This window comes from Oryctolagus cuniculus, chromosome 16, assembly GCF_964237555.1.
Source record: "Oryctolagus cuniculus chromosome 16, mOryCun1.1, whole genome shotgun sequence".
In the NCBI taxonomy this organism is placed as follows: domain Eukaryota; kingdom Metazoa; phylum Chordata; class Mammalia; order Lagomorpha; family Leporidae; genus Oryctolagus; species Oryctolagus cuniculus.
Window position 1 is genome coordinate 64,442,550 of NC_091447.1, and position 25,012 is coordinate 64,467,561.

At 48.9% G+C, this 25,012-nt stretch overlaps 1 protein-coding gene across 1 annotated transcript in view; it reads left to right on the forward strand.

Moving 5' to 3' along the window:
• LOC100350451 (zinc finger protein 208) overlaps positions 1 to 25,012 on the forward strand; it is a 96,178-nt gene that overhangs the window by 38,431 nt on the left and 32,735 nt on the right. The window contains 4 exon segments of the mRNA XM_070059330.1: positions 9,470 to 9,794; positions 20,588 to 20,714; positions 20,914 to 20,974; positions 22,668 to 24,459. Of these exon segments, the coding sequence (XP_069915431.1) occupies positions 9,470 to 9,794; positions 20,588 to 20,714; positions 20,914 to 20,974; positions 22,668 to 24,459 (2,305 nt within the window).

A 25,012-nucleotide genomic window follows, 5' to 3' on the forward strand; every position in this document is an offset into this window, starting at 1 on the left:
CGCTGTGCCACAGCGCTGGCCCCAGTTTATGTAAGTTTTAAGGGAACACAGTCTAGGAAGATGCAAAGACAGGATCACCACTCAGGCCTTTCTTGCTCAGGGACCATGGTCTTGACGTTAATTTTCAGGGGTTTTGTTATTGTTAAGATTTATTTATTTGCAAGACAGAGTGACAGAGAAGAGAAAGAGATCTTTGACTCAGTGTTTGTTCCCCAAATGGCCTCAACTGCCCTGCACTTCATCCAGGTGTCCCATGTGTGTAGCAGGGATCCAAATACTTGGGGCGTTTTCTTGCTTTCCCAGGCACATCAGCAGGGAGCTGGATCTGAAAGTGGATCAGCCGGCATGCCAGCTGGTGCTCCAACGGGATGCTGGCATCGCAGACAACAGCTTAGCTCGCTGTGCCACAATGCAGGCCTCTGTGTGAATTTTCTAGCATCTCCTATTTGTAGACTGAAAAGATACACAATTAAACACAAATAATTGGGTACCATAGGTTGTGGATGTAGAGACATGAAACAAGTTCCTGAAGTCCTAGTGTTTGTATTTTTGTGGAAAGAGAGATGATGGACAAAGAGGGTTTTGATTCATAAGAGGGAATTAGGAGCTTTGAAATAAATGAAATTGGGAGTGAACTGTTAAGTAACTTGTAGGGACTTTAGAAAGTTCTTGGGGCTGGCACTGTGGCATAGTGGATGGGGCCGCCGCCTGCAGTGCCGGCATGTCATATGGACACTGCTCCACTTCTGATCCGGCTCTCTGCTATGGCTTGGGAAAGCAGTAGAAGATGGCCCAAGTGCTTGGGCCCCTGCACCCACGTGGGAGGCCTGGAAGCAGCTCCTGGCTCCTGGCTTCAGATTGGCATAGATCCGGCCATTGTGGCAATCTGGGGAGTGAACCGCGGATGAAAGACCTCTCTCTCTGTCTCTCTCTAACTCTGCCTTCCAAATGGATAAGTAAATCCTTAAAGAAAAAAAAAAGTTTTTGGGGAGGGGACAGGCATTTGGTGTCATGGTTAGGATGCCTGCATCAGTGCCTTAGTTCAAAACTTAGTTTTAGGGGCCAGCATTGTGTAGAGGGTTAAGCTACTGCCTGTAGGGCCAGTATCCCATATGGGTGCTAGAGTCTTGGCTGCTCTGCCTCCAATCCAGCTCCCTGCTAGTGTGTCTGGGAAAGCAGTAGAGAATGGCCCAAGTATTTGGGCCCCTGCACCCATGTGGGAGACCCAGAAGCTGCTCCTGGCTCTTGGCTTCGTCTGGGCCAGCCCCAGCCATTGTGGCCATTTGGAGAGTGAACCAGCAGATGGAAGATATATCTGTCTCCCGCTCTCTGTAAACTGTGCCTTTCAAAAAAATAAATAGGGGCTGGCACTGTGGTGTAGCGGATTAAACCACCAGCATCGCATAGGGACGCCAGTTCGAGTCCTGGCTGCTCCACTTCCGATCCAGCTCTCCGCTGTGGCTTGGGAAAGCAGTAGAAGATGGCCCAAGTCCTTGAGCCCCCGCACCCGTGTGGGAGACCTGGAAGAAGCTCCTGGCTCCTGGCTTCGATCAGCACAGCTCTGGCCATTGCAGCCAATTGGGGAATGAACCAGTGAACCAGTAGATGGAAGTGTCTCTCTCTCTCTCTCTCTCTGCCTCTCCTTCTCTCTGTAACTCTGACTTTCAAATATTTTTGTTTTAGAAAGTTGTTTGGAATGGAGCCACGCATTGCTGATGCTCTTTCAGTTCCGTCTGAGCAATTTGCCATCCTAAGGAGAATTTTATAAAATTTATTTTAATTTTTTTTAAAAGAGAAATGTCTCCCATCCACTGATTCACTCCCCAAATGCCTGCAACAGCCAGGGCTGGGCCAAGCCAAAGCTGGAAGCTGGGAATTCAATCTGGTTATGCATTAGCAGGAAGATAGTTTGGAACCAAAGATGGGATTCGAACCACACAGAATATGGAAATGCCAAATTGTGTTAATGCCCACCCTGTTTTAGTTTCTTTATTGGTTTTTGTCATCTCTTCCCACCTGTTAGCATTGTCATCCTGTACACACCGTTTGGTAACTGACTGTGTCCCAGTGTGATTTGACCTCAGGCTCTGCCTGTGTTTGGCAGGTGGTTTCCAAGGCATGCACCTGTTAAATCAGTGTTTACACAGCACCTTAACCGGTCAGTACTCTAGTACTGATGACCAAAAATTCAGACTAGAGTGCTGTGGTTACCGGATTTAGCATGTTAACCATCACCGAATACCTGAGATAGTCATGTGGATATCATTCATCCTCGTACACCCCCCAACACTTAATTCTGACCAGTTATCTAAAAATAATTCATCCTGGTCAGCTGCCTCAGAAGAGTTTTTGAGCCAAGAAGAGGAGTAGCCTTAGCTCTAGAATGGGAAAAGAATACTCTTTTTTTTTTTTTTTAAGATTTATTTATTTCTTTGAAAGGCAGAATTACAGAGAGGCAGAGAAAGAGAAAGTCTTGCATCTGCTGGTTCACTCCCAAGATGGCTGCAACAAATGGAGCTGTGCTGATCCAAAGGCAGGAGCCTGGAGCTTCTTTCTGGTCTCCCACGTGGGTGGCCACAGCAGAGAGCTGGATCAGAAGTAGAGCAGCCAGGACTTGAACTGGCACCCATATAGGACGCTGGCACTGCAGGCAGCGGCTTTACCTGCTACGCCACAGCGCCAGCCCCAGAATACTTTTTCCACACGCAGTGCTGGACACCTGAGTCATGTGCAAAATACCAAACTGGAACCCTTATATCACAGCACATACAGCAGTTTACCCAAGTGAGTCAAACATCTAATCAAGATTGGTAAAACACTCGGTGGCACAGTGGGCTAAGCCACAGCCTACAATGCTGGAATCCCATATCAGAGTGATGGTTTGAGTCCCAGCTGCTCATCTTCTGATCCAGCTCTCTGCTAACGTGCCTGGGAACGCAGAGGAAGATGGGCCAAGTACTTGGAGCCCTGCACCCATGTGGGAGACCTGGATGGAGTTTTTGGATCCTGCCTTCAAACTGGCTTAGCCCTGGCTATTGTAGCCCTTTAGGGAGTGAATGAGCAGATGGAAGATTCTCTCTCTCTCTCTCTGCATTTCAAATTAATAAAATAAATCTTTAAAGTTGATAAAACTATAACACTATTAGAAAAAGCATATGGGAAAATATTCATGAGTTTGTATTTGGCAAAGAATTCTCCAATAAGTCACCAAAAGCATATACCGTGTGAAAAATTTTTAGTTTCCCCAAAATAAGTTTGGAAGTTCAAAGGACATCATCAAGAATGTGAAAATACCAACTGGAAAGTTTGTGAACTATTGACTGGACTATAAGATGTAAGAAACAGTATGACCACTCCTCAAAGTTATCTAGAGTTATCATATAATATTATTAGTTGTCATATAATACAGACATGTACTTATGGAGCTAAAATAATTTAAAGCAAGGTTCCAACAGATATTTTTACATTCTTATTCATATTAGCTTTATTCAAGGTAGCAATATGTTCAAATGAACCCTAACATCTATCAACAAATCAACTTTAAATGATGTGATGTAAGTACATTCAATGGAATACTATTCAGCTTGAATGGGAAGGAAATTCTGATACATATGGCAACATGAATGAATCTTGCAGAAATTATACTGAGTGAAATAAGCCAACCAGAAAACACAACTATTGTATGAGTCCGCTTCTCTCAGGTAATATGAGTGATCAGGTTCACAGAAAGTAGAAGAGTGGTTCCTGGGACCGGTGGGAGAGGGAAGTTGGTAGTTGTGGTATAAGGAGTACAGAGTCAGTTCTGGAAAAGGTAAAGGGGTTTTCATTTCACAAATATGAATATGCTTAAGACGTCTGAATGGTAGAACGTAAAAAATAGTTAAGGGGCCAACACTGTGGTGCAGTCAATTAAGCAGCTGCTTGCAATGTCAGCAACGCATATTCGAGTGACATTTCAAATCCTGGCTGCTCTGTGCCTGTTCCAGCTCCCTGCTTATGCCCCTGGGAAGGCAGCAGAAGATGGGGCAAAGACTTAGGCCCCTGCACCCATGTGGGAGACCTGGGTGGAGTTGGAGGCTCCTGGCTTTGCCTGACCCAGCCCCAGCAGTAATGGGTATTTGGGGAGTGAACCAGAGGATGGAAGATTCTCTCTCTCCCCCACCTCCCTCCTGTCAACTCTGCCTTTCAAATAAATAAAAAAATTTTTAGAAAATAGTTAAGATAGGGGCCGGCGCCATGGCTCACTGGCTAATCCTCCGCCTTCGGTGCCGGAATCCCATATGGGCGCCAGGTTCTAGTCCCGGTTGCTCCTCTTCCAGTCCAGCTCTCTGCTGTGGCCTGGGAAGGCAGTGGAGGATGGCCCAGGTGCTTGGGCACCTGCACCTGCATGGGAGACCAGGAGGAAGCACCTGGCTCCTGGCTTCAGATCGGCACAGCGTGCCAGCCATAGCAGCCATTTGGAAGGTGAACCAATGGAAGGAAGACCTTTTGTCTCTCCCTCTCACTGTAACTCTGTCAAATAAATAAATAAATAATCTAAAAAAATAGTTGATAAAAATTTTATGGCATATGTTTTACCACAATTAAATGTGCTTTTTTTTTATTTTTTTTAACTTTTATTTAATGAATATAAATTTCCAAAGTACGATTTATGGATTACAATGGCTTCCCCCACATACCGTCCCTCCCACCCACTACCCTCCCCTTTCCCACTCCCTCTCCCCTTCCATTCACATCAAGATTCATTTTTGATTATCTTAATATACAGAAGATCAGCTTAGTATACATTAAGTAAGGATTTCAACAGTTTGTTCCCACACAGAAACATAAAGTGAAAAATAATAGATGATTTTTTTAAATGATGATGAAATCAGATCAGACCTATTGTCATGTTTAATCCCAGTGAGAGTCAAGTTGGGAGTTGATAATTTCTTTCTTTTTTTTTTTTTTTTTACAGAGGATCAGTTTAGTATACATTAAGTAAAGATTTCAACAGTTTGCACCTCCATAGAAACACAAAGTGAAATATATTGTTTGAGTACTCGTTATAGCATTAAATCTCAATACACAGCACATTAAGGACAGAGATCCTACATGAGGAGTAAGTGCACAGTGACTCCTGTTGTTGACTTTACCAATTGACACTCCTGTCTATGGCATCAGTAATCTCCCTATGCTCCAGTCATGAGTTTCCAAGGCTATGGAAGCCCTCTGAGTTCTCCGATTCTTATCTTGTTTAGACAAGGTCATAGTCAAAGTGGAGGTTCTCTCCTCCCTTCAGAGAAAGGTACCTCCTTCTTTGAAGACCTGTTCTTTCCACTGGGATCTCACTCGCAGAGATCTTTTGCCAGAGTGTCTTGGCTTTCCATGCCTGAAATACTCTCATGGGCTTTTCAGCCAGATCCGAATGCCTTTAGGGCTGATTCTGAGGCCAGAGTGCTATTTAGGACATCTGCCATTCTATGAGTCTGCTGAGTATCTCACTTCCCATGTTGGATCACTCTCCCCTTTGTTTATTCTATCGGTTAGTGTTAGCAGGTACTAGACTTGTTTATGTGCTCCCTTTGACTCTTAGTCCTTTCATTATGATCAATTGTGAACTGAAATTGATCACTTGGACTAGTGAGATGGCATTGGTACATGCCACCCTGATGGGATTGGATTGGAATCCCCTGGTATGTTTCTAACTCTACCATTTGGGGCAAGTCAGCTTGAGCATGTCCCAAATTATACATCTCTTCCCTCTCTTATTCCCACTCTTATGTTTAACAGGGATCACATTTCAGTTAATTTTCAACACTTAAGAATAACTGTGTATTAATTACAGAATTAAACCAGTCATATTAAGTAGAACAGACAAAAAAGCTACTAAGAGGGATAATGTATTAAGTTGTTCATTAACAGTCAGGGCTATGCTGATCCAGTCACCATTTCCCATAGTGTCCATTTCACTTCAGGAGGTTTCCTTTTTGGTGTTCAGTCAGTTGTCACCGATCAGGGAGAACATATGGTATTTGTCCCTTTGGGATTGGCTTATTTCACTCAGCATGATGTGTTCCAGATTCCTCCATTTTTGTCTGTTCTACTTAATATGACTGGTTTAATTCTGTAATTATCACAGAGTTATTCTTAAGTGTTGAAATTTAACTGAAATGTGATCCCTGTTAAACATAAGAGTGGGAATAAGAGAGGGAAGAGATGTATAATTTGGGACATGCTCAAGCTGACTTGCCCCAAATGGTAGAGTTAGAAACATACCAGGGGATTCCAATCCAATCCCATCAGGGTGGCATGTACCAATGCCATCTCACTAGTCCAAGTGATCAATTTCAGTTCACAATTGATCATAATGAAAGGACTAAGAGTCAAAGGGAGCACATAAACAAGTCTAGTACCTGCTAACACCAACTGATGGAATAAATAAACGGGAGAGTGATCCAACATGGGAAGTGAGATACTCAGCAGACTCATAGAATGGCAGATGTCCTAAATAGCACTCTGGCCTCAGAATCAGCCCTAAAGGCATTCGGATCTGGCTGAAAAGCCCATGAGAGTATTTCAGGCATGGAAAGCCAAGACACTCTGGCAAAAGATCTCTGCGAGTGAGATCCCAGTGGAAAGAACAGGTCTTCAAAGAAGGAGGTACCTTTCTCTGAAGGGAGGAGAGAACCTCCACTTTGACTATGACCTTGTCTAAACAAGATAAGAATCGGAGAACTCAGAGGGCTTCCATAGCCTTGGAAACTCATGACTGGAGCATAGGGAGATTACTGATGCCATAGACAGGAGTGTCAATTGGTAAAGTCAACAACAGGAGTCACTGTGCACTTACTCCTCATGTAGGATCTCTGTCCTTAATGTGCTGTGTATTGAGATTTAATGCTATAACGAGTACTCAAACAATATATTTCACTTTGTGTTTCTATGGGGGTGCAAACTGTTGAAATCTTTACTTAATGTATACTAAACTGATCCTCTGTATAAAAAAAATATATATATCAACTCCCAACTTGACTCTCACTGGGATTAAACATGACAATAGGTCTGATCTGATTTCATCATCATTTAAAAAAAATCATCTATTATTTTTCACTTTATGTTTCTGTGTGGGAACAAACTGTTGAAATCCTTACTTAATGTATACTAAGCTGATCTTCTGTATATTAAGATAATCGAAAATGAATCTTGATGTGAATGGAAGGGGAGAGGGAGTGGGAAAGGGGAGGGTAGTGGGTGGGAGGGACGGTATGTGGGGGAAGCCATTGTAATCCATAAATCGTGCTTTGGAAATTTATATTCATTAAATAAAAGTTAAAAAAAATAATAATCTAAAAAAATAGTTGATAAAAATTTTATGGCATGTGTTTTACCACAATTAAATGTAAAAAACAGAAATGAAAACATAACTTACATAATGGAATAAAATATCTACAAATCGTATATTTTAATAAGGACTTGTATTGAGAACATTTAAAGAAATCTTACAACTCAATAATCAGAAATTCAGTAACCTAACTTTATTTGATTTTATTTAAAGGTTTATTTATTTATTTGACAGGCAGAGTCACAGAGAAAGGGAGAGACAGAAATCTTCCATCTGCTGGTTCAGTCCCCAAATGGCCATAATGGCCAGGCCAAGCCGAAGCCTGGAGCCCAGAACCTCTTCCAGGTCTCCCATGTGGGTTGCAGGGGCCCAAGCACTTGACCATTCTCGACTGTTTTCCTAGGCATATCAGCAGGGAGCTGGATTGGAAGTAGAGCAGCCAGGACTTGAACTGGCACCCATATGGGATGCTAGCACTGTGCCACAGCCCTGGCTCCTTTATTTTGTTTTAGAAATATTTATTTGAAAGGTAGAGTGACAGGGTAGGGATAGACACAGAGAGAGCTTTCATCTGCTGGTTCCCTCCCTAAATAGCTAGAACAGCCAGGGCTGAGCCAGGTGGAAGGAGGGAGCTAGAAACTCCATCCAAGTCTCCCATGCGTGTGCCAGGGACCCAATGTCTCGAGCCATATTCTGCTGTCTTCCCAGACACGTTAGCAGGGAGCTAGATCAGAAGTGGAAGTCAAGACTCAACTGATGGTCTGATACTGGTTGCTGGTGTTCCAAGCAGAAGCTTAGCCCACTATGCCAAAACAGTGGTCCCTAATAATCTAATTTCAAAATGAGTAAAAGAATTGAACAGAGGTTTTTCCAAGGCAGATATTCAGATGGACAAAAACACATAAAAACGCTCCATATGTCATTAGGTATTGATGAAATGGACATTAAAACCACAAAGAAATAGAACTTCACACCCACTAGGATTACTGGAATCAAAAAGTGAGATAATAACCACGTGTTGGTGAGGATCTGGGGGAAGTGGAACCCTCATATGCTGCTGGTGGGACTGTCAGATGGCACGGCTTGCAGCTCCTCCAAGGACTAAACAGAGAATCACCACATCACCCATCAGTTCTAAGTAAGTGTCCAGCAGAATTGTACACGAGTCCACATAAAATATTGTACATGAATCTTAACAGCACATTATTCAAAATACCCAGAAAAGTGGAACCAACCAAATGTGCATTAATGAGTGAATAAATACATACAATGGCATAGTATTCACCATAGAAGCAAATGAAGTATGGATACGTGGTTTATACGGCTGGTCCTTGAAACAACTATGCCAGGTCAGTGCAGTGAATCAGAAAGGCTGTGTAGTAACTAGTGCCATTCCCATGGAAGTCTGGAATATGTCACCGCAGATGGGTTAGTGAGCGCCTGGGGTTTGGAGAGGAGGAGATGAGAAGATACTGTGTGACAAGTGACAAGGAATATAGGCGTGGGGGTGGATGAAGCTACCGCCTGTAGTCTTGGCATCTCGTATGGGTGCGAGTTCGAGTCTCGGCTGCTCCACTTCTGATCCAGCTCTCTGCTATGGCCTGGGAAAGCAGTAGAAGATGGCCCAAGTCCTTGGGCCCCTGCACCTGCGCGGGAGACCCAGAAGAAGCCCCTGGCTCTGGATCAGCTCAGCTCTGGCCCTTGTGGCCAATTGGGGAGTGAACCAACGGATGGAAGACCTCTCTCTCTGCATCTCCTCTCTCTGTGTAACTCTGACCTTCAAGTAAAATAAATAAATATCTTTTTAGAAAAAGTACATTCAAAATTTACATTTTTAAATTTGACTTAAAGGTACATACACACACACACCCCGTCTTCCATCCTTGCTAGTTTACTTAGCAAATGCCCCCTTCAGCCAACTCCATGGGGTCTCCCCTGTGGGTAACCGAGACTCCAGTACTTGAGTCAGGGGCGTTGGATCCAAAGCGGAGGAGCCCCACTCCAGCCCAGCACTGAGGGACTGGACGCAGAGACCCCCGCCTGCGGCTTCCTCCGCGTCGCCCCATCCAGCTGGGGGCCAGGGCGCCGTTGGTCCCGGAGAGCCCTGGAATTCTCCGCACACGCCCGCATCGCCGCATCCCGTAGTGCAAAGACCCCAGTGCGTGTCCTGGGGTGGGGGGAACGCGTTCGCACTAAACGAGGGACAGGGACAGCTCCCGCACCCCGGGCGGACAGACACAAGCCGCGCGCATCCTCCTCGCCGACGCCGGAGGGGGCGGGCCGGGCTGCGGGAACCGTCCAATCAGCCGCGCCCGCTAAGACGGGCGGGCGAAGAGGTTGCCGGGTGACCGTACGTGAGTGTCGTAACAATCGCCGGCCGCCCTGCCGGTGGCCTGTGGGGGCTCTGCCGCAGCTGCCGTCTGGCTGTGACCTTCACGGGGGTGGGAGCCGCTGCGAGGCCCCCGAAATGGTGAGATCCCGGGGGGGGGGGCACGCGTCCCAGCGGGGGGAGCAGGCGGGAGCCGGCTGTGGCCGCGGGGTGGGGGTGGGGCTGGGGCTGTCGCCTGCCGCCCCCCGGCGTCCTGTCACCGCCCCCGAGTGTGGCATCTTCGGCCCCGGCCCGGAGCCCCTCTGTGGGCGGCTGTGCGGTGAGGGCTCCCGCAGACTGTGGGGTGAGGGCTGCAGGGTCCTGGGGGGAGATTCTGGGTTCCGTGGGTGGAGCTGGTGCGTGGGACGCGCTGTGTGAGCCTGTGGCGGGGAGGGGGGGGGGGGTCTCCAGGCGCTGCTTTCCGTGTAGGGGGCTCGGGTTATCCCCCGAGCTTTCCAGGTTTATGGGTAGCAGGGTCGCAAATCTGCCACCAGCTCCCCCACCCCGTGATGTTAGCAAGGTTAGTGTTAGTGTTAGGGTCAGGGTCAGGGTCAGGGATCCGGCCACTTGGGTCCTGGGATAATTAGCCTCAGGCAGGAGTTGTTGAAATCTTCATTGTGACAACCAAGGGAACGGGTGGGAGGGGGTAGTCCCCTAAAGAAGCTGCCGCCCCGAGCAACAAATTTTTTTGTTTAATATTTATTTTATTGATATGAAAGAGAGAGAGAAAGAGGTCTTACATTTGCTGGTTCACTCCCCAACTGCCCACAATGGCCGGAGCTGTGCCGATTCGGAGCCAGGAGCCAGGAGCTTCTTCCTGGTCTCCCACTTGGGTGCAAGGGCCCAAGGACTAAGGCTATCATCCGCTTCTTTCCCAGGCCATAGCGGAAACTGGATCAGAAGAGGAGCAGGCCGGCGCCGCGGCTCACTAGGCTAATCCTCCGCCTTGCAGCGCCGGCACACCGGGGTCTAGTCCCGGTCGGGGCGCCGGATTCTGTCCCGGTTGCCCCTCTTCCAGGCCAGCTCTCTGCTGCGACCAGGGAGTGCAGTGGAGGATGGCCCAAGTCCTTGGGCTCTGCACCCCATGGGAGACCAGGAGAAGCACCTGGCTCCTGGCTTCGGATCAGCGCGCTGCAGCCGGCCGTGGCGGCCATTGGAGGGTGAACCAACGGCAAAAGGAAGACCTTTCTCTCTGTCTCTCTCTCTCTCACTGTCCACTCTGCCTGTCAAAAAAAAAAAAAAAAAAAGAAGAGGAGCAGCCGGGGCATGAACTGGTGCCCATATGGGCTGCTGGCACTGCAGGCAGAGGCTTAGCTTACTATGCCACGCGCTGGCCCCCATATGATACTTTTTTAAAAGATTTACTTATTTACTTGTTTGTTTGAAAGGCAGAGTGACAGAGGGAGAGAGATCTTCTGTCCACTCCTGCACTCCCCAAATAGCCACAGCAGCCAGGGCTGAGCCAGGCTGAAGATGGGAGGAGCTGCAGCCCCAGCCCCCACGTGGGTGGCAGGGGTCCAAGCAGGAGTCCTCTGCTGCCTTCCCAGGTGCATGAGCAGGGAGCTTGATGGGAAGTGGAGCAGCCGGGGACAGCGTCACAGGTGGCAGCTTAACCCACAGCCACGGTGCCAGCACAATAAACCAGTTTAGGTTCTCGGCCCCTGTTCCAAGCCCACCTCTCGTGTAAACCCTGCGTTCCTGGTCACAGTAGTTCTTTGCAGTACTGCCAGTCCATCTTTCAATGTCTGGATCCCTCCTTACACTGTAAAAGCCAGATTGACCTCTGGAGTTCCCCAGGTGATACCCAGTAGGACCTTTCGTTCTATGTAACACACAGATGCAGTGTGTTGTCGCTGCAAGAGATGGCCAGCCCTTTAAAAAAACAAAAAACACTTGTTTTCCACTTGTGGGCTTTTTGTAGGAGAGGAAAGCAGAGACTCATCACCTGGGTGTGTCTGTGTGGAAAAAGGGACCAATCCTTGTGCCTCTCCTCTTTTGTCTTATAACTCCAGATGGCTTTCCCTGAACGCTCTGTGTCCTTAGCTCCCTCCGCCCCCCCCCCCCCAATCTTTACCTGAGTTCTGGGCTTCAGAACTCCCTGGGTTGACCCACCATGCCCACAGCTGCCGAGTCTCCCGCTGGGTCTCTCCCCATAGAGGACAGTCTGCAGTACAGGGTGGGGCTTTTCAGGGAGCAACTGTCCACACCCCTGGGGACACCCTGGGGCCGAGAGTGGGGGGGGAGGTATCTCCTGATACATCCTGCACTGAGCCCCTTGGAACACCCAGCCCTTCTTCCCTGGTTCCTAGTTTTCATTCCTTGGGGACAGATTGGTAATCAGGGAATTGAGATGCTAATATTGAGGGAACAGCCAGGCAGAGGCCATAGCAGAGAGCTGGATCGGAAGTGGAGAAGCCAGGACTCGAACTGGCGCCCATTTGGGATGCTGGCACTGTAGGCGGATGCTTAACTTACTACGCCACAGCACCAGACTGCAACGACTATTCTTTGTCTTTTTGTCTGGACTTGGCAGATTAAGGCTAGGTCCCGTGGAACAGAGCTTTGCAACACCTGGAAGTGTTAACCTGTGACTCACTGTGTTACTAAATCAGTTATGAAAATAATCAGTTCATTGTCTGAAAGAGATAGTTTTGCTTTTCTTGCATGCTATGAGGTATGGGTAACATGTTTCATCTCCTCCTATGCATATATGTGATTTGCTGGATTCTGCAAATGCTGTGTGTGTTTTTTGTTTCTTTCTCCTCCTCCGTCCCTCCCTCCCTCCTGGGAATGAGCAGGCTTGTGTGATGTTAAGGCCGAGATTTTAAGACTGCTTAGAAAGGTCGTTGAGGTCCAGCTGATGGATCCTTCCCAGCAGGGAAGAAGCCCTGTAACCTGAGAGACGCTCCAGCACACTGGACAGCTGAGCAGATGATATGCCTTTATTTATTTATTTTAAATTTCGTTATTTGTTTGGAAGGTAGAGTTACAGAGAGAGGGAGAGACACAGAGAGAGATCTTCCATCCACTGGTTTACACCCTAAATGGCCACAATGCCCAGGACTAGGCCAGGAGCTTCCTCCGGTGTCCCCCGTGGGCAGCAAGGGCCCAAGCACGTGGACCATCTTCCTGCTGTTTTTCCAGGCGAATTAAGCGGAGAACTGAACCTGCCAGCCCCGTGACTGTTACTGTCCTGGGACTGGTTTTGTTTATTTTTATTTTTCAAAGATTTATTTATTCAGAGAGAGAGAGGGAGAGACAGATCCTGTATCGCTGATTCACGTCTCAAATAGCTGGGCCAGGCTATCCCATCCACAGTTCCATCCTTGGTCCCCCATCCCCCAGTGTATGGGCAGAGAGCTGGATCATCAGGGAGTGATGAGGATCTCTGTCCTCTCTCTCTAACTCTGCCTTTCAAGTAAATCTTGAAAAAAAAGAAAAGAAAAGAAAAGGAGTATCATAGTAAGGTTAAAACAGTATAATACTTACATCCCAAAGATTAGGTAGAAAAAGGACTTGTCTGTCTCATAGGCAGGAGATAAGCCAGGATCACTCGAGTGGGGGAAGGGGTACAGCTTTGCCTTAGGTCATGGCCTTGCACGGAGCTGTGGACCTGGATCACAAGGCCCCTGGCAAAAGGTTCTGTAGAGTCCCGGATGGCAGTTGACAACGCCTGAGGGCTCAGAGTGAAGAGAAAGATGATGTTTGGTTTATGATGATGACAGGGTGTATGGGTTTGAGAGTCTGGGGGTGTATGACATAATTTTTAAAAAGTGATTTTTCCCCCCCAGCTCCTGGCACTTTTAGGATTTCTGGAGTGTCTCCAGTGTCTTTTGTTATTCGCCACAAGCTCCCCTGCATGCCATCTAGAATTGATGCTAATGGGGGCCCATTGATAGCTTCCGGGAGGGAGGGGGCTGCCAATTGGAAAGAGGGTTGGGCCTATAAAGCTCCCCTTTCCCTGACCTCTGTGAGGGGAGAGAGGCTGGAAATGGAGTTCAGAACATTTAGAGAGCTTCCGGGTCAGGAGGGGAGACTTGTTTCATCCCTCCCTCTCTCGCCCCATAGCCTCTTGCAGCTGACTTCGGGAGTTGTATCTGTTGAGAATGCTGGTAAACCCTCAGACAGTCTGGGCTGAGTTTTATAATCCTAGGGAATTTTTGGAACACAAGGAGCGGGTTGGTCAGAAGCACGGACTTGTGGCGAATGGAGCTCCCCTGGGCTGCATCTCCGCGGTGAGAGCGGTCCCCACGCTTGGGAATGGCTTTAACCTTGGGAGTTGTGGGTTCCTTGTGAGCTGGTGGTGAAGTAGCTCCCCTGAGGGGCTTCCGCTTGTGGAATCCTGACGTCACATCCTTCTAATTTGCGGGAGTGTGAGGCCATGGTTTACGCATGCGTGTTCCTGTTTGCCGGCTCCCTGGATTGAGTGAGGAGATTGGAAGAAAGCAAGGAAATTCTGGAAGCGGAACATTTGTAAACTTAAGTAAGACTATGAACGCTTGTGGTGCACCACCCAGTCTGATGCTATGCCCGGGATTCCTTTGCCTCAGTGCTACACATACATGCTGTCTGAGGCTGCAGCTCAACCCGTTGACTCACCCATTGCTTGTGGGGCTTCGATGTTCCCAGTTGCTTTGGATATTACGCTGTCCTTTTAGCTTTGTCCCCAAGTGCTATTGCATCCGAACTTTTTTCCATGATGGGGAAAAATTGCTGGGCTGTAGATTCTGAGTAAATTCACTTTCCCTGGGAAATGTCGGTGTATTGTAGGTTCACAAGTCTGCCTGTTCCTGCACACTGGAGTGTTTTGATTTCTAAGCTTTGTCAACCGGAATTGTTAGTTTATCTGGTTTGGCCCCTCTGGTGATGAAACACGCTCTGTGTGACTTTCTTTTGCTTTCTTACTGATATTCGTTGGTACTGAGTGCTTTTCCTCCGTGGTCTTTTCTGTGAAATTTTCAGTAATTTTCCCATGTTACTTTTTCATGTGTCATTTTTACTTAAACACACACGCATACACACACACACACACACACCTTCTGCTCACTAGTCCTGTAGGAATTGCACATATTTTTCTTCCAGATGGTGGTTTTATCTTTTCACCCCATTCTACAACACTTGGATGGGCTTTGCATTTTAATAGAGCTGCATTGGAGAGGCAGAGTTACAGACAGAGAAAGGGAGAGGGAGAGGGAGAGAGATCTTCCATCCACTGGTTCACTCCACAAATGGCCACAATGGCTGGAGCTAAGCCAATCCAAAGCCAGGAGCCAGGAGCTTCTTCCAGGTCTCCCACGTGGGTGCAGGGGCCCAAGCACATGGGCCATCTTCTACTGCTTTCCCAGGCCATCAGCCAGGACTTGAACTGGCACCCATATTGGATGCTGGCACCACTGGCAGATGCTTAACCTACTACACCACAGCGCCAGCCCCAAGATAGCCACTTCCTAAGAGAGCCCCGATGGAGCCAGTGTGTGTCAGTTAGGTGAGACAGAGAAAGCAGGTTAACAAATGATGTGAAATAAAAAAAACAGGCCTTTCTTACTTAGAGGCTCTGGAGAGAAGGGGGACAGCCATCTGGGACGTGAGCTAGCAGATTGCTGTGTTCCCACAGGGAGTTCCGTGGGTGGGTTTACAGGTGAGCTGGCCTGCCTTCCGTGGAATCACGCCGTGCCTGAGAGGTGGCTGTGCTGCGGATCTGTGCAGCCTGTGTTGGAGGAAGGAGGGTAGGGGCCAGTGGACAAGTCAAGTACGTTGGTTCTAGCTGTCCTGGAGGAAACTGGTCGCCAGGAGGCAGCTGTACGATGATCACACTGAGGAACTGGGAGGAGGGGTGAACTGACTTCCGCTTCTAGTATGAGAAAGTTATACCTGTATTCAGGGCCTGGCACAGTGGGCTAAAGCTCCTGCCTGCAGTGCTGGCATCCCGTATGGGTGCCGATTCGAGTCCTGGCTGCTCCACTTCCCATCCAGCTCTCTGCTGTGGTCTGGGAAAGCAGTGGAAGATGGCCCAAGTCCTTGGGACCCTGCACCCGTGTGGGAGACCCAAAGAAGCTCCTGGCTCCTGGCTTCGGATCAGCGCAGCTCCGGCCATGGCAGTCATTTGAGGAGTGAACCAGCGGATGGAAGATCTGTCTCTTTTACCTCTCTCTATAACTCTTTCAAATAAAAAAAAAAATCTTAAAAAAAGAAACCTGCATTCAGCATGGAAGCTGAGGTAACAGAAGATTAGAACTCACTGCCACAGGCACGCCTATAATTAATCGATTATGGTATGTGGCAATCACAGACAGGGACCCTTTGTCCCTGCCGTGTGTGTGTTCCTGCATCTATCATTACTGTTACTGGCGATAACCTGCTCCATCACACATTCGTGTGCCTTCAGGTAGGAGCTGTGATTTCGGAAATTGCTCTGTTGCACTCTATCCAGGCTCAGGCCGTTCTCTGCAGTGCAGGTTTCAGGGCCTGAGTATGTGTGAGTGACAAGGGCTTCTCTGGCTCAGTCCCTCTGGGCTGCTGCCATAACAGATGAGACTGCAGATCGAGGCAGGCGTTGTGTGCCGGGCTGAGCCCTGCTTGGGAGGCCTGCATCCTGTGTTGGAGTCCCGCTCCCACTTGAGGCCCAGCGTCTTGCTGCTGGGCACGCTGGGAGGCACCAGGGGATGATGGGCAAGTAACTCCAATGCACACCAACAGCGACAGTTCCTGTTGCTCCACATTGTTGCCCGTGTTCTGGATTTCACTCTGCTGGGACGTGGTGGCGCCTCACTGTTTTATATTGTACTTCTCTAATAATGTGATGTTGTTTGTCTTGTAGGTGAGATATCTTTCTTTTATTTCTTAATAAAAAATTTATTTAATTGATTTGATAAATGGAGAAAAACTTCCAGCAGCTGGGAACTCAGTCCAGGTAGGGATTTTTTTTTTTTTTTTAAGATTTATTTATTTATTTGAAAGGCAGAGTTACAGAGAGAGAGAGAGAGAGAGAGAGAGAGAGAGGGAGGGAGAGAGATCTTCCATCTGCTGTTTCACTCCCCAAATGGCCACAATGGCTGGAGCTGGGCCAGTGTGAAGCCAGGAGCCAAGCGCTTCCTCCGGGTCTCCCATATGGGTGGCAGGGGTCTAAACACTTGGCCCTTCTTCCGCTGCCTTCCTAGGCACATTTGCAGGGAGCTGTTTCGGAAGAGGAGCGGCTGGAACTTTGACCAGTGCCCATACAGGATGCTGGCACTTCAGACAGTAGCTTTAGCCACTATCCTACAACACCAGCCCCAAGGAGCCTGACTTCTTCAGCCGGTGCCTGCTGCCTCTCAGGGTGGGCATTAGCAGGAAACTATAGCTGGGAGCAGGGTCAGGACTCAAACCCGGGTGCTCCATTGTGGGATTCTGGTGCCCTAGCAGTGAGTTATGTTCCAGATGGTCTTTAGTTTGCTTGTTAAAGATGCATTTATTTGGCTGACGCCACGGCTCACTAGGCTAATCCTCCGCCTTGCGGCGCCGGCACACTGGGTTTTAATCCCGGTCAGGGCGCCGGATTCTGTCCCGGTTGCCCCTCTTCCAGGCCAGCTCTCTGCTGTGGCCAGGGAGTGCAGTGGAGGATGGCCCAAGTGCTTGGGCCCTGCACCCCATGGGAAACCAGGAGAAGCACCTGGCTCCTGGCTTCGGATCAGCGTGCTGCAGCCGGCCGTGGCGGCCATTGGAGGGTGAACCAACGGCAAAAGGAAGACCTTTCTCTCTGTCTTTCCCTCTCTCACTGTCCACTCTGCCTGTCAAAAAAAAAGATGCATTTATTTATTTGAAAGTCAGAGTTACAGAAAGAGAGGGAGAGACAAGAGCTTCTATCTACTGGTTCACCCCCTGCTCCCCACGGCCACAATGACCCGGCACCCATATGGGATACTGGTGTCGCAGGTGGGGCTTTACCTGCTGTGCCACGGTGCCGGGCGCCTAAATTTTGCATTTTACACTTCAATTTATGATCCATTTTGCACTAACTTTGGAAAGGTTTTAAAAGCTGCTTCTAACTCATTTCCGCACATATGGGTGTCCAGATTCTTCAACATCTTTTGTTGAAATGATCGTACTGTTTCCATTGAATTGCCTTTGCTCCCTCGTCCAAGACCAGCTGGCTATATTGGTGTGGTTTGCTTCTGGGTTGTTCTGTCGGTCTGTTTGTACCACTGTAGTTCCACAGCAAGCCTTGAAGTCAAACGGTGTCAGGGCTGCAGCTTGTTCTGAGTCTTCTGCCTTTTCTTGTACACTTCGGTTCTAAAGTTTAAAACTGACTATGGTTTCCTAAAAGCTAATGGCGGCTTATTTCCTACAAGGTAACTTGCTAGAATAATCCTTAATTGGGATAATTTATATCTTAATAACGTTGCAGCTTCCCATCTATGAGCTTGGGATATCTCTGCATTTATTTAGATCTTTGATTGTTCCATTAGGAATTTGTAGTGACATACGGAGAGTATGGCATAGTTATACATCAATAGTATGTTTTTATGAAACTTACTTATTGTGTATAGTTAATATGGTGTGTTATTAGAGTGTACAGTTTATGAGTGCTATGATAGTGTAACATTGTAGTCTGACTTTTTTTTTTATTTAAGATTTATTTATTTATTTGAAAGAGTTACACAGAGAGAGGAGAGGCAGAGAGAGGGGTCTTTCATCCACTGGTTCACTCGCCAACTGGCTGCAATGGCCGGAGCTGTGCCAATCCAAAACCAGGAGCCAGGAGCTTCTTCCAGATCTCCCATGCAGGTGCTGGGGCCCAAGGACTTAGGCCATCTTCTGCTGCTTTCTCAGGTCATAGCAGAGAGCTGGATTGGAAGTAGAGCAGCCGGGTCTCAAACCGGCATCCATATGGGATGCTGGCACTCCAGGCCAGGGTGTTAACCCACTGTGCCATAGCAGCAGCTCCTGTAGTGTGACTTTTGTAGTGTGGTGGGTTTCAGTTCCCTGTCATCCCAAAGAATTATCCGTTCCTCCTGTGGGAACCAGAGGACATCTCTGTAGAACAAGTTGTGGTTATCCACAGTCCTCGTGAGCTTAGACTTGGGGAAAAGATTGTCAGATAGGACAGCAAAAGCCTTCAGACCAAGAAAAAGTAGGTGATATGTTCGTGATCAAAATGGAAAGCTTTTATGCTTTTTTTTTTTTTTTTTTAAGATTTATTTACTTGAAAGTCAGAGAGAAAGAAGGCAGAGAAAGAGAGAGTCTACCATCTGCTGGTTCACTCCCCAGTTGGCCGCAATGGCTGGAGCTGTGCTGATCTGAAGCCAGGAGACAAGAGCCTCCTCTGGGTCTCCCAAGCGAGTGCAGGGGTCCTGAAAGTGGAACAGCAGGGACTCGAACCGGCGCCCATGTGGGATGCCGGCACGGAGGGCAGGCAGCGGCATTACCCACTACACCACAGTGCCGGCCCCAGTTCTGCCTAGTCTTGTACCAAAAAAGCATTTAACTGGGAATTGTATAATAATTAAACAAAAAGATTCACTTATTTATTTGAAAGGTAGGTGAGGGTAGGGTGGAGAGAGAGAGATACTGACTGATTGGTTTCCACCGCTGGTTCACTCCCCAAAAGGCCATGTCAGCCAAGGCTAGGCCTAGCTAAAGCTAGGAGCCGGGAATTCTCTCCTGATCTACCACATGGGAGGCAGAGGCTCAAGTACCTGGACCATCTTCTGCTGCCTTCCCAGGCACAATGGCAGGAAGCCGAATCAGAGTGGAGTAGCCAGGACTCAAGCCAGCACTCAGATATGGAATGCCTGTGCTGCAAGCTGTAACTTGACCTGCTGCACCCCAGTGCCAGCCCCAGCTTTGTAGTTTTACCTTTCACCTTGAAATGAATAATACTGTTTTCCGTGGAATAGAGGGCAGTGCAATGGAGTATTCCAGTTGGATAGCAGGTTGCCCTCAGCCAGGTATTCAGATCCTCATGATCTCTGCCACTATTCTGAAATGTTTGCTGTATCATTAAGAACTTCAGTGCTGCTCCATTGAAGATGCTTTTCCTGTTTCTCACTGTTTAATCTCTGCTACTATTATGCTGTTGGAATGTTACCTTTCCAAATCGTAGATTGAAACAATTAATTAATTTGAGAGACAGAATGAGCAAGCTCCTGTCCTCCTGTCTGCTCTCCCCCTGACCTCCTTGGACAGGGTAGGGCCAGGCCAAAGCCAGGAGGTGGGAACAGCCCAGGTCTTCCATGTGGGTAGCAGCAATCCAGTTACTTGATTGATTGCTACTGCCTCTCAGGGTCCAGATTAGCAGGAAACTGGAGTTAGGAGCTGGAGCTAGGCGTCAAACTCAGGCATTTTGATGTAGGGCAGGGATGTTCTCAACAGCATTTTAAGGTAGCCAAATGCCTGTTCCTAAATCTTTCTTAAAGATTTATTTTGTTTATTTGAAAGAGAGTTACAGAGAGAGGGACAGACACTCCCCAAATGGCTACAGTGGCTGGAGCTGAGCTGAGCCAATCTGAAGCCAGGAACTGTGAGCCTCTTCTGGGTCTCCCACATGGGCGCAGGTGCCCAAGGACTTGTTCCATCCTCTGCTGCTTTCCCAGGCACATTATCAGGGAGCTGGATTGGAAGTGGAGCAGCTGGGACTCGAACTGGCACCCATATGAGATGCCAGTGTCACAGGCGGCTTAACCCTTGAAGACCACAATACTGGCTCCTCCAGTGTCCTTCTTGCAATTGCATAAGATGGACTATATGTAAAAATATGTATATAGCTATATGCCAGATGAAATGACATCAGCACAATTCTCATACTCTCTCTTTCTTAACTACCACAAATAAGAGAAAGACGTGTGGTGTTTGTAGGATTTGGCTTGATTTCACGTAGCATTTCCCATTGTCCTGTGCACACACGTGGCATCTCCTAGGACCCAGTGACCTTGGAGGATGTGGCTGTGACCTTCACCCCAGAGGAGTGGGCTTTGCTGGATCCTTCCGAGAAGAATCTCTACAGGGATGTGATGCGAGAAACCATCAGGAACCTGGCTGCTGTAGGTAAGGGTGACATTCCCACACCAAGTCATTAGAGGACAGCTGTTTGTAGGTCAGCACACTGTTCCAAGAGTCGCAGTGGGGAAAAGCAGGAGGTTGTTGACTCGGTCAGCAGTGTTGCCATGCACCCTGAACCTGGAATCTACTATGTCTTCTCTAACTGTTGTAATAACTCATAATGATTTTTCTGGGTCTCTTTCAGGAATAAAATGGAAAGACCAGGACCTGGATGATGAGCACAGAAATCTTTGGAGAAACCTAAGGTACTTTGCACCTACAACAGGAAACAGTATCCCTGGAGAGAAGCATAGCATGCCAAGAAAGTTTAACAATAAAACACAGAAGTCCAGCTTCAATTTTCTTTCTTTCTTCCTTCCTTCCTTCCTTTTTTTTTTTTTTTTTTTTGGACAGGCAGAGTTAGACAGTGAGAGAAAGGTCTTCCTTTTTCCATTGGTTCATCCCCCAAGTGGCTGCTTGCACCAATCCAAAGCCAGGAGCCAGGTACTTCCTCCTGGTCTCTCATGTGGGTGCAGGGCCCAAGTACCTGGGCCATCCTCCACTGCCCTCCCGGGCCATAGCAGAGAGTTGGCCTGGAAGAGGAACAACCGGGACAGAATCTGGCACCCCGACTGGGACTAGAACCCGGAGTGCAGGTGCCGCAGGAGGAGGATTAGCCTAGTAGCCGTGGAGCCGGCCTTCCTTTCTTTCTTTTTAGAGATTTATTTATTTATTTATTTGAAAGGCAAAGTTACAGAGAAGGAGGGAGGGAGGGAGAGAGAGAGGGAGAAAGGGGAGGGGGGAGAGAGAGAGAGAGAGGTCTTGCAACCCGAAGCCAGAAGCCAAGAGCTTCTTCCGGGTCTCCCATGTGGGTGCAGGGACCCAAGGACTTGGGCCATCTTCCACTGATTTCCCAGGCCATAGCAGAGAGCTGGACCAGAAGAGGAGCAGCCAGGACTTGAACCGGTGCCCATATGGGATGCCGGCACCACAGGTGGCAGCTTTATCCACTGCTTCTCAGTGCTGGCCCCCTCAAATTTCTTTATCGATCAAAAATTCTGTTCAGAAATATCTACCTGAGTATTACGTGGCTGTCCTTATGCATGTGTGGACTGTGGGAAAACATTCATTTGCTCCAGTTCATTTCAAATACATGAAAGCTGTCACACTGGAGAGAAGCTGTATGAACATAATCAAGGTGGAAAAGTCTTCAGTATTTCCAGTTCCTGGTTTGTTTTTTTTTTTTTTAAGTTTTTATTTTATTTATTTGAAAGAGTTATAGTGAGAGGTAGAGACAGACAGAGAAAGGCCTTCCATCCACTCCCCATTTGGTTCACTCCCTAAATGGCCACAACGGCCAGAGCTGAGCTGATCAGAAGCCAGGAGCTTCTTTCTGGTCTCCCACGTGGGTGCAGGGGCCCAACGTGCTTACCCCACCACATCACAATGGCAGCCCCAGTATCGCTATGTGGATAACTGTGGTCAAGCTGTGTCAGTTGCCAAGCATTTCCTCAAGTCCCTGATCACGGATGTTGAGGTGGATTTGTTCTGAGAGGAGGAGCATGGTGGGGGCAAGAGGCGCGGAGTCACCACACAGACCCCCTGGGTAGTCGGGTGAAATCAGGCCAGAGGCTAGCAGCCTGCATACTCGTTTATTTCAGTTGGTACAGCAGCTTATATATCCAAAACAGCCAATCCGGTCAAGGGGCAGTCTATGCCCTAACAGATCACACCCTGTTGCCAGGCAGTATCCGAAGCTACCCAATCACAGCCTGTTGCCAGGCAGGCTCCATTACCAGGTGGGTTTCAAAGCCATTCCTGAGTAACTGACTCTCCCTTGCCAGCGGCCATCTTGGCATGGCCTCCTCATTCCACCGCACGTTGACAACATGTGTGCAGTCACTGTTGATAGAAAATGGTGAAAAAGCCCTTCCTAACAGTGCTTCTCCTTTTCTACAGAAGTCTCCCGGGAAAGGGGCTCTCTGAAATTCAGGATGACCAGCAACGCCCAGAAACCTTCAGCCAGATTCTCCATCAGTATCTGTACGTGAAAACTGCGGGAGTGAACGCCTGCCAAGGCGGCATGTGGGAAGGCTTCACCGGTCATTCGGCCCTCCGTGGGCACAAGAAGACAGACGCTGGATGCCCACCGTGTGACACTCAGAAAGAGGAAGAGACACCCAGAGAGGAGGAACGCGGGAGAGCCATGAGCGGTCAGCTGTCCCGTGACGTTCCTGAAAGGACGCACACTGGAGAGAAACCCTACCAATGTAAGGAGCGTGGGCAGAGCTTCCGTTGTCCCAGTTCTTTCCAAAACCACGAGAGGTCGCGCGCTGGAGAAAAACCCTACAAGTGTACAGCACGTGACAGCACCTTTGATTGTGCCGGTAAAGTTCAAGTGCACGGTCGGACTCCAAGCCGCCAGGACGCGCGCTCGGAGTGCGCCGAGTGCGGGAAGACCTTCATCTCCCTGGCTATGTTTCGCCGGCACATGCTCACACACACCGGCGAGGGGCCTTACAAGTGCAGCCAGTGCGGGAAAACGTTCATCTGCGCCAGCTCGTTCCAGATCCACGAGCGGTACCACACCGGCGAGAAGCTGCACCAGTGCCAGCAGTGCGGCAAGGCCTTCAGCCTGTCCAGCTCCTTTGAGAAACACAGACGGACGCACACGGGAGAGAAACCGCACGGATGCGCGAAATGCGGCAAAGCCTTCACGTCGTCCAGTTCCCTCCAAAGACACAAGAAGACCCACACCGGGGAGAAGCCCTACGAGTGCAAGAGGTGCGGCAAAGCCTTCAGCCGCTCCATCTACCTGCACATGCACGCGCGGACGCACACCGGGGAGAAGCCGTACGAGTGCCAGCGGTGCGGCAAGGCCTTCAGCTGCTCCCGAAACTTCCAGATCCACGAGCGCACGCACACGGGGGAGAAGCCCTACGGCTGCAAGCGGTGCGGGAAGACCTTCAATTGTCCCAGTTCTTTCCAAAGGCACGAAAGGACTCACACCGGGGAGAAGCCCTACGAGTGCACAAAATGCGGGAAAGCCTTCAGCCGTTGCAGCAGCTTCCGCATCCACGAGCGGACGCACAGCCGCCAGGACGCGCGCTCGGAGTGCGCCGAGTGCGGGAAGACCTTCATCTCCCTGGCCATGTTTCGCCGGCACATGCTCACACACACCGGCGAGGGGCCTTACAAATGCAGCCAGTGCGGGAAAACGTTCATCTGCGCCAGCTCGTTCCAGATCCACGAGCGGTACCACACCGGCGAGAAGCTGCACCAGTGCCAGCAGTGCGGCAAGGCCTTCAGCCGCTCCAGTTCCTTCCGAATCCACGAGCGGACCCACACGGGGGAGAAGCCCTATGCGTGCAAGCAGTGCGGCAAAGCCTTCACGTCGTCCAGTTCCCTCCAAAGACACGAAAAGACCCACACTGGGGAGAAGCCCTACGAGTGCAAGACGTGCGGTAAAGCCTTCAGCCGCTCCAGCTACCTGCACGTGCACGCGCGGACGCACGCTGGGGAGAAGCCCTGAGCCCGTGCACAGTGTGGCGAAGCCTGGCCTTCAGCCTGTTCTGCGGCGCAGATCCGTGAAAACTTCTCAGCGTGCACAAAACGCAAGCGCGGAAGAGCTCTCAGATTGGAGAGAAACCGCATAGAAGGAACAGACGAAGGCTTTCGTCCTCACCGCCTCTCTAGGGGTACCCGGTGGATTCAGCCTTGTAAGTATGAGACGCCGATGGGAGCTTCCAGCTAGAGCGGGTGCTTGGAGACATGTGAATATTCTCAGTGTACAGTCGTGGTCCTGACCCAAGTAACAGTAACAGCCTGATGCAAATTCATCTGTATGTAACGTTCCATAAAGCATACAAGGTGAGGCCAGTGTTAAAAAAAGTTACAAGTTGTTTTGTTTTGTTTTGTTTTGTTTTTTTTTAAGATTGATTGACTTGAAAGTCAGAGTTACAGAGAGGGAGGGAGAGATAGAGACAGAGTTCCATCTGCTGGTTTGCTGCCCAGATGGTCGCAATGGCCAGGGCTGGGCCAGGCTGAAATTAGGAGCTTCATCCGGGTCTCCCATGTGGGTGACAGGGACCCAAACTCTTAGGCCATCTTCTGCTGCTTTTCCCAGACCATTAGCACTTGGTTTAGAAGTGGAGCAGGTGGGGCATGAACTGGTACTCATATCGGATGCTGGTGTTGCAAGTGCTGGCTTTACCTGCTGTGCCACCACACGGGTCTCTGAATTGATTTTCTTTATTCGGGGTCAAAATAGGGATCTCTGAACTATGGCTTTCTATTAATTCTCA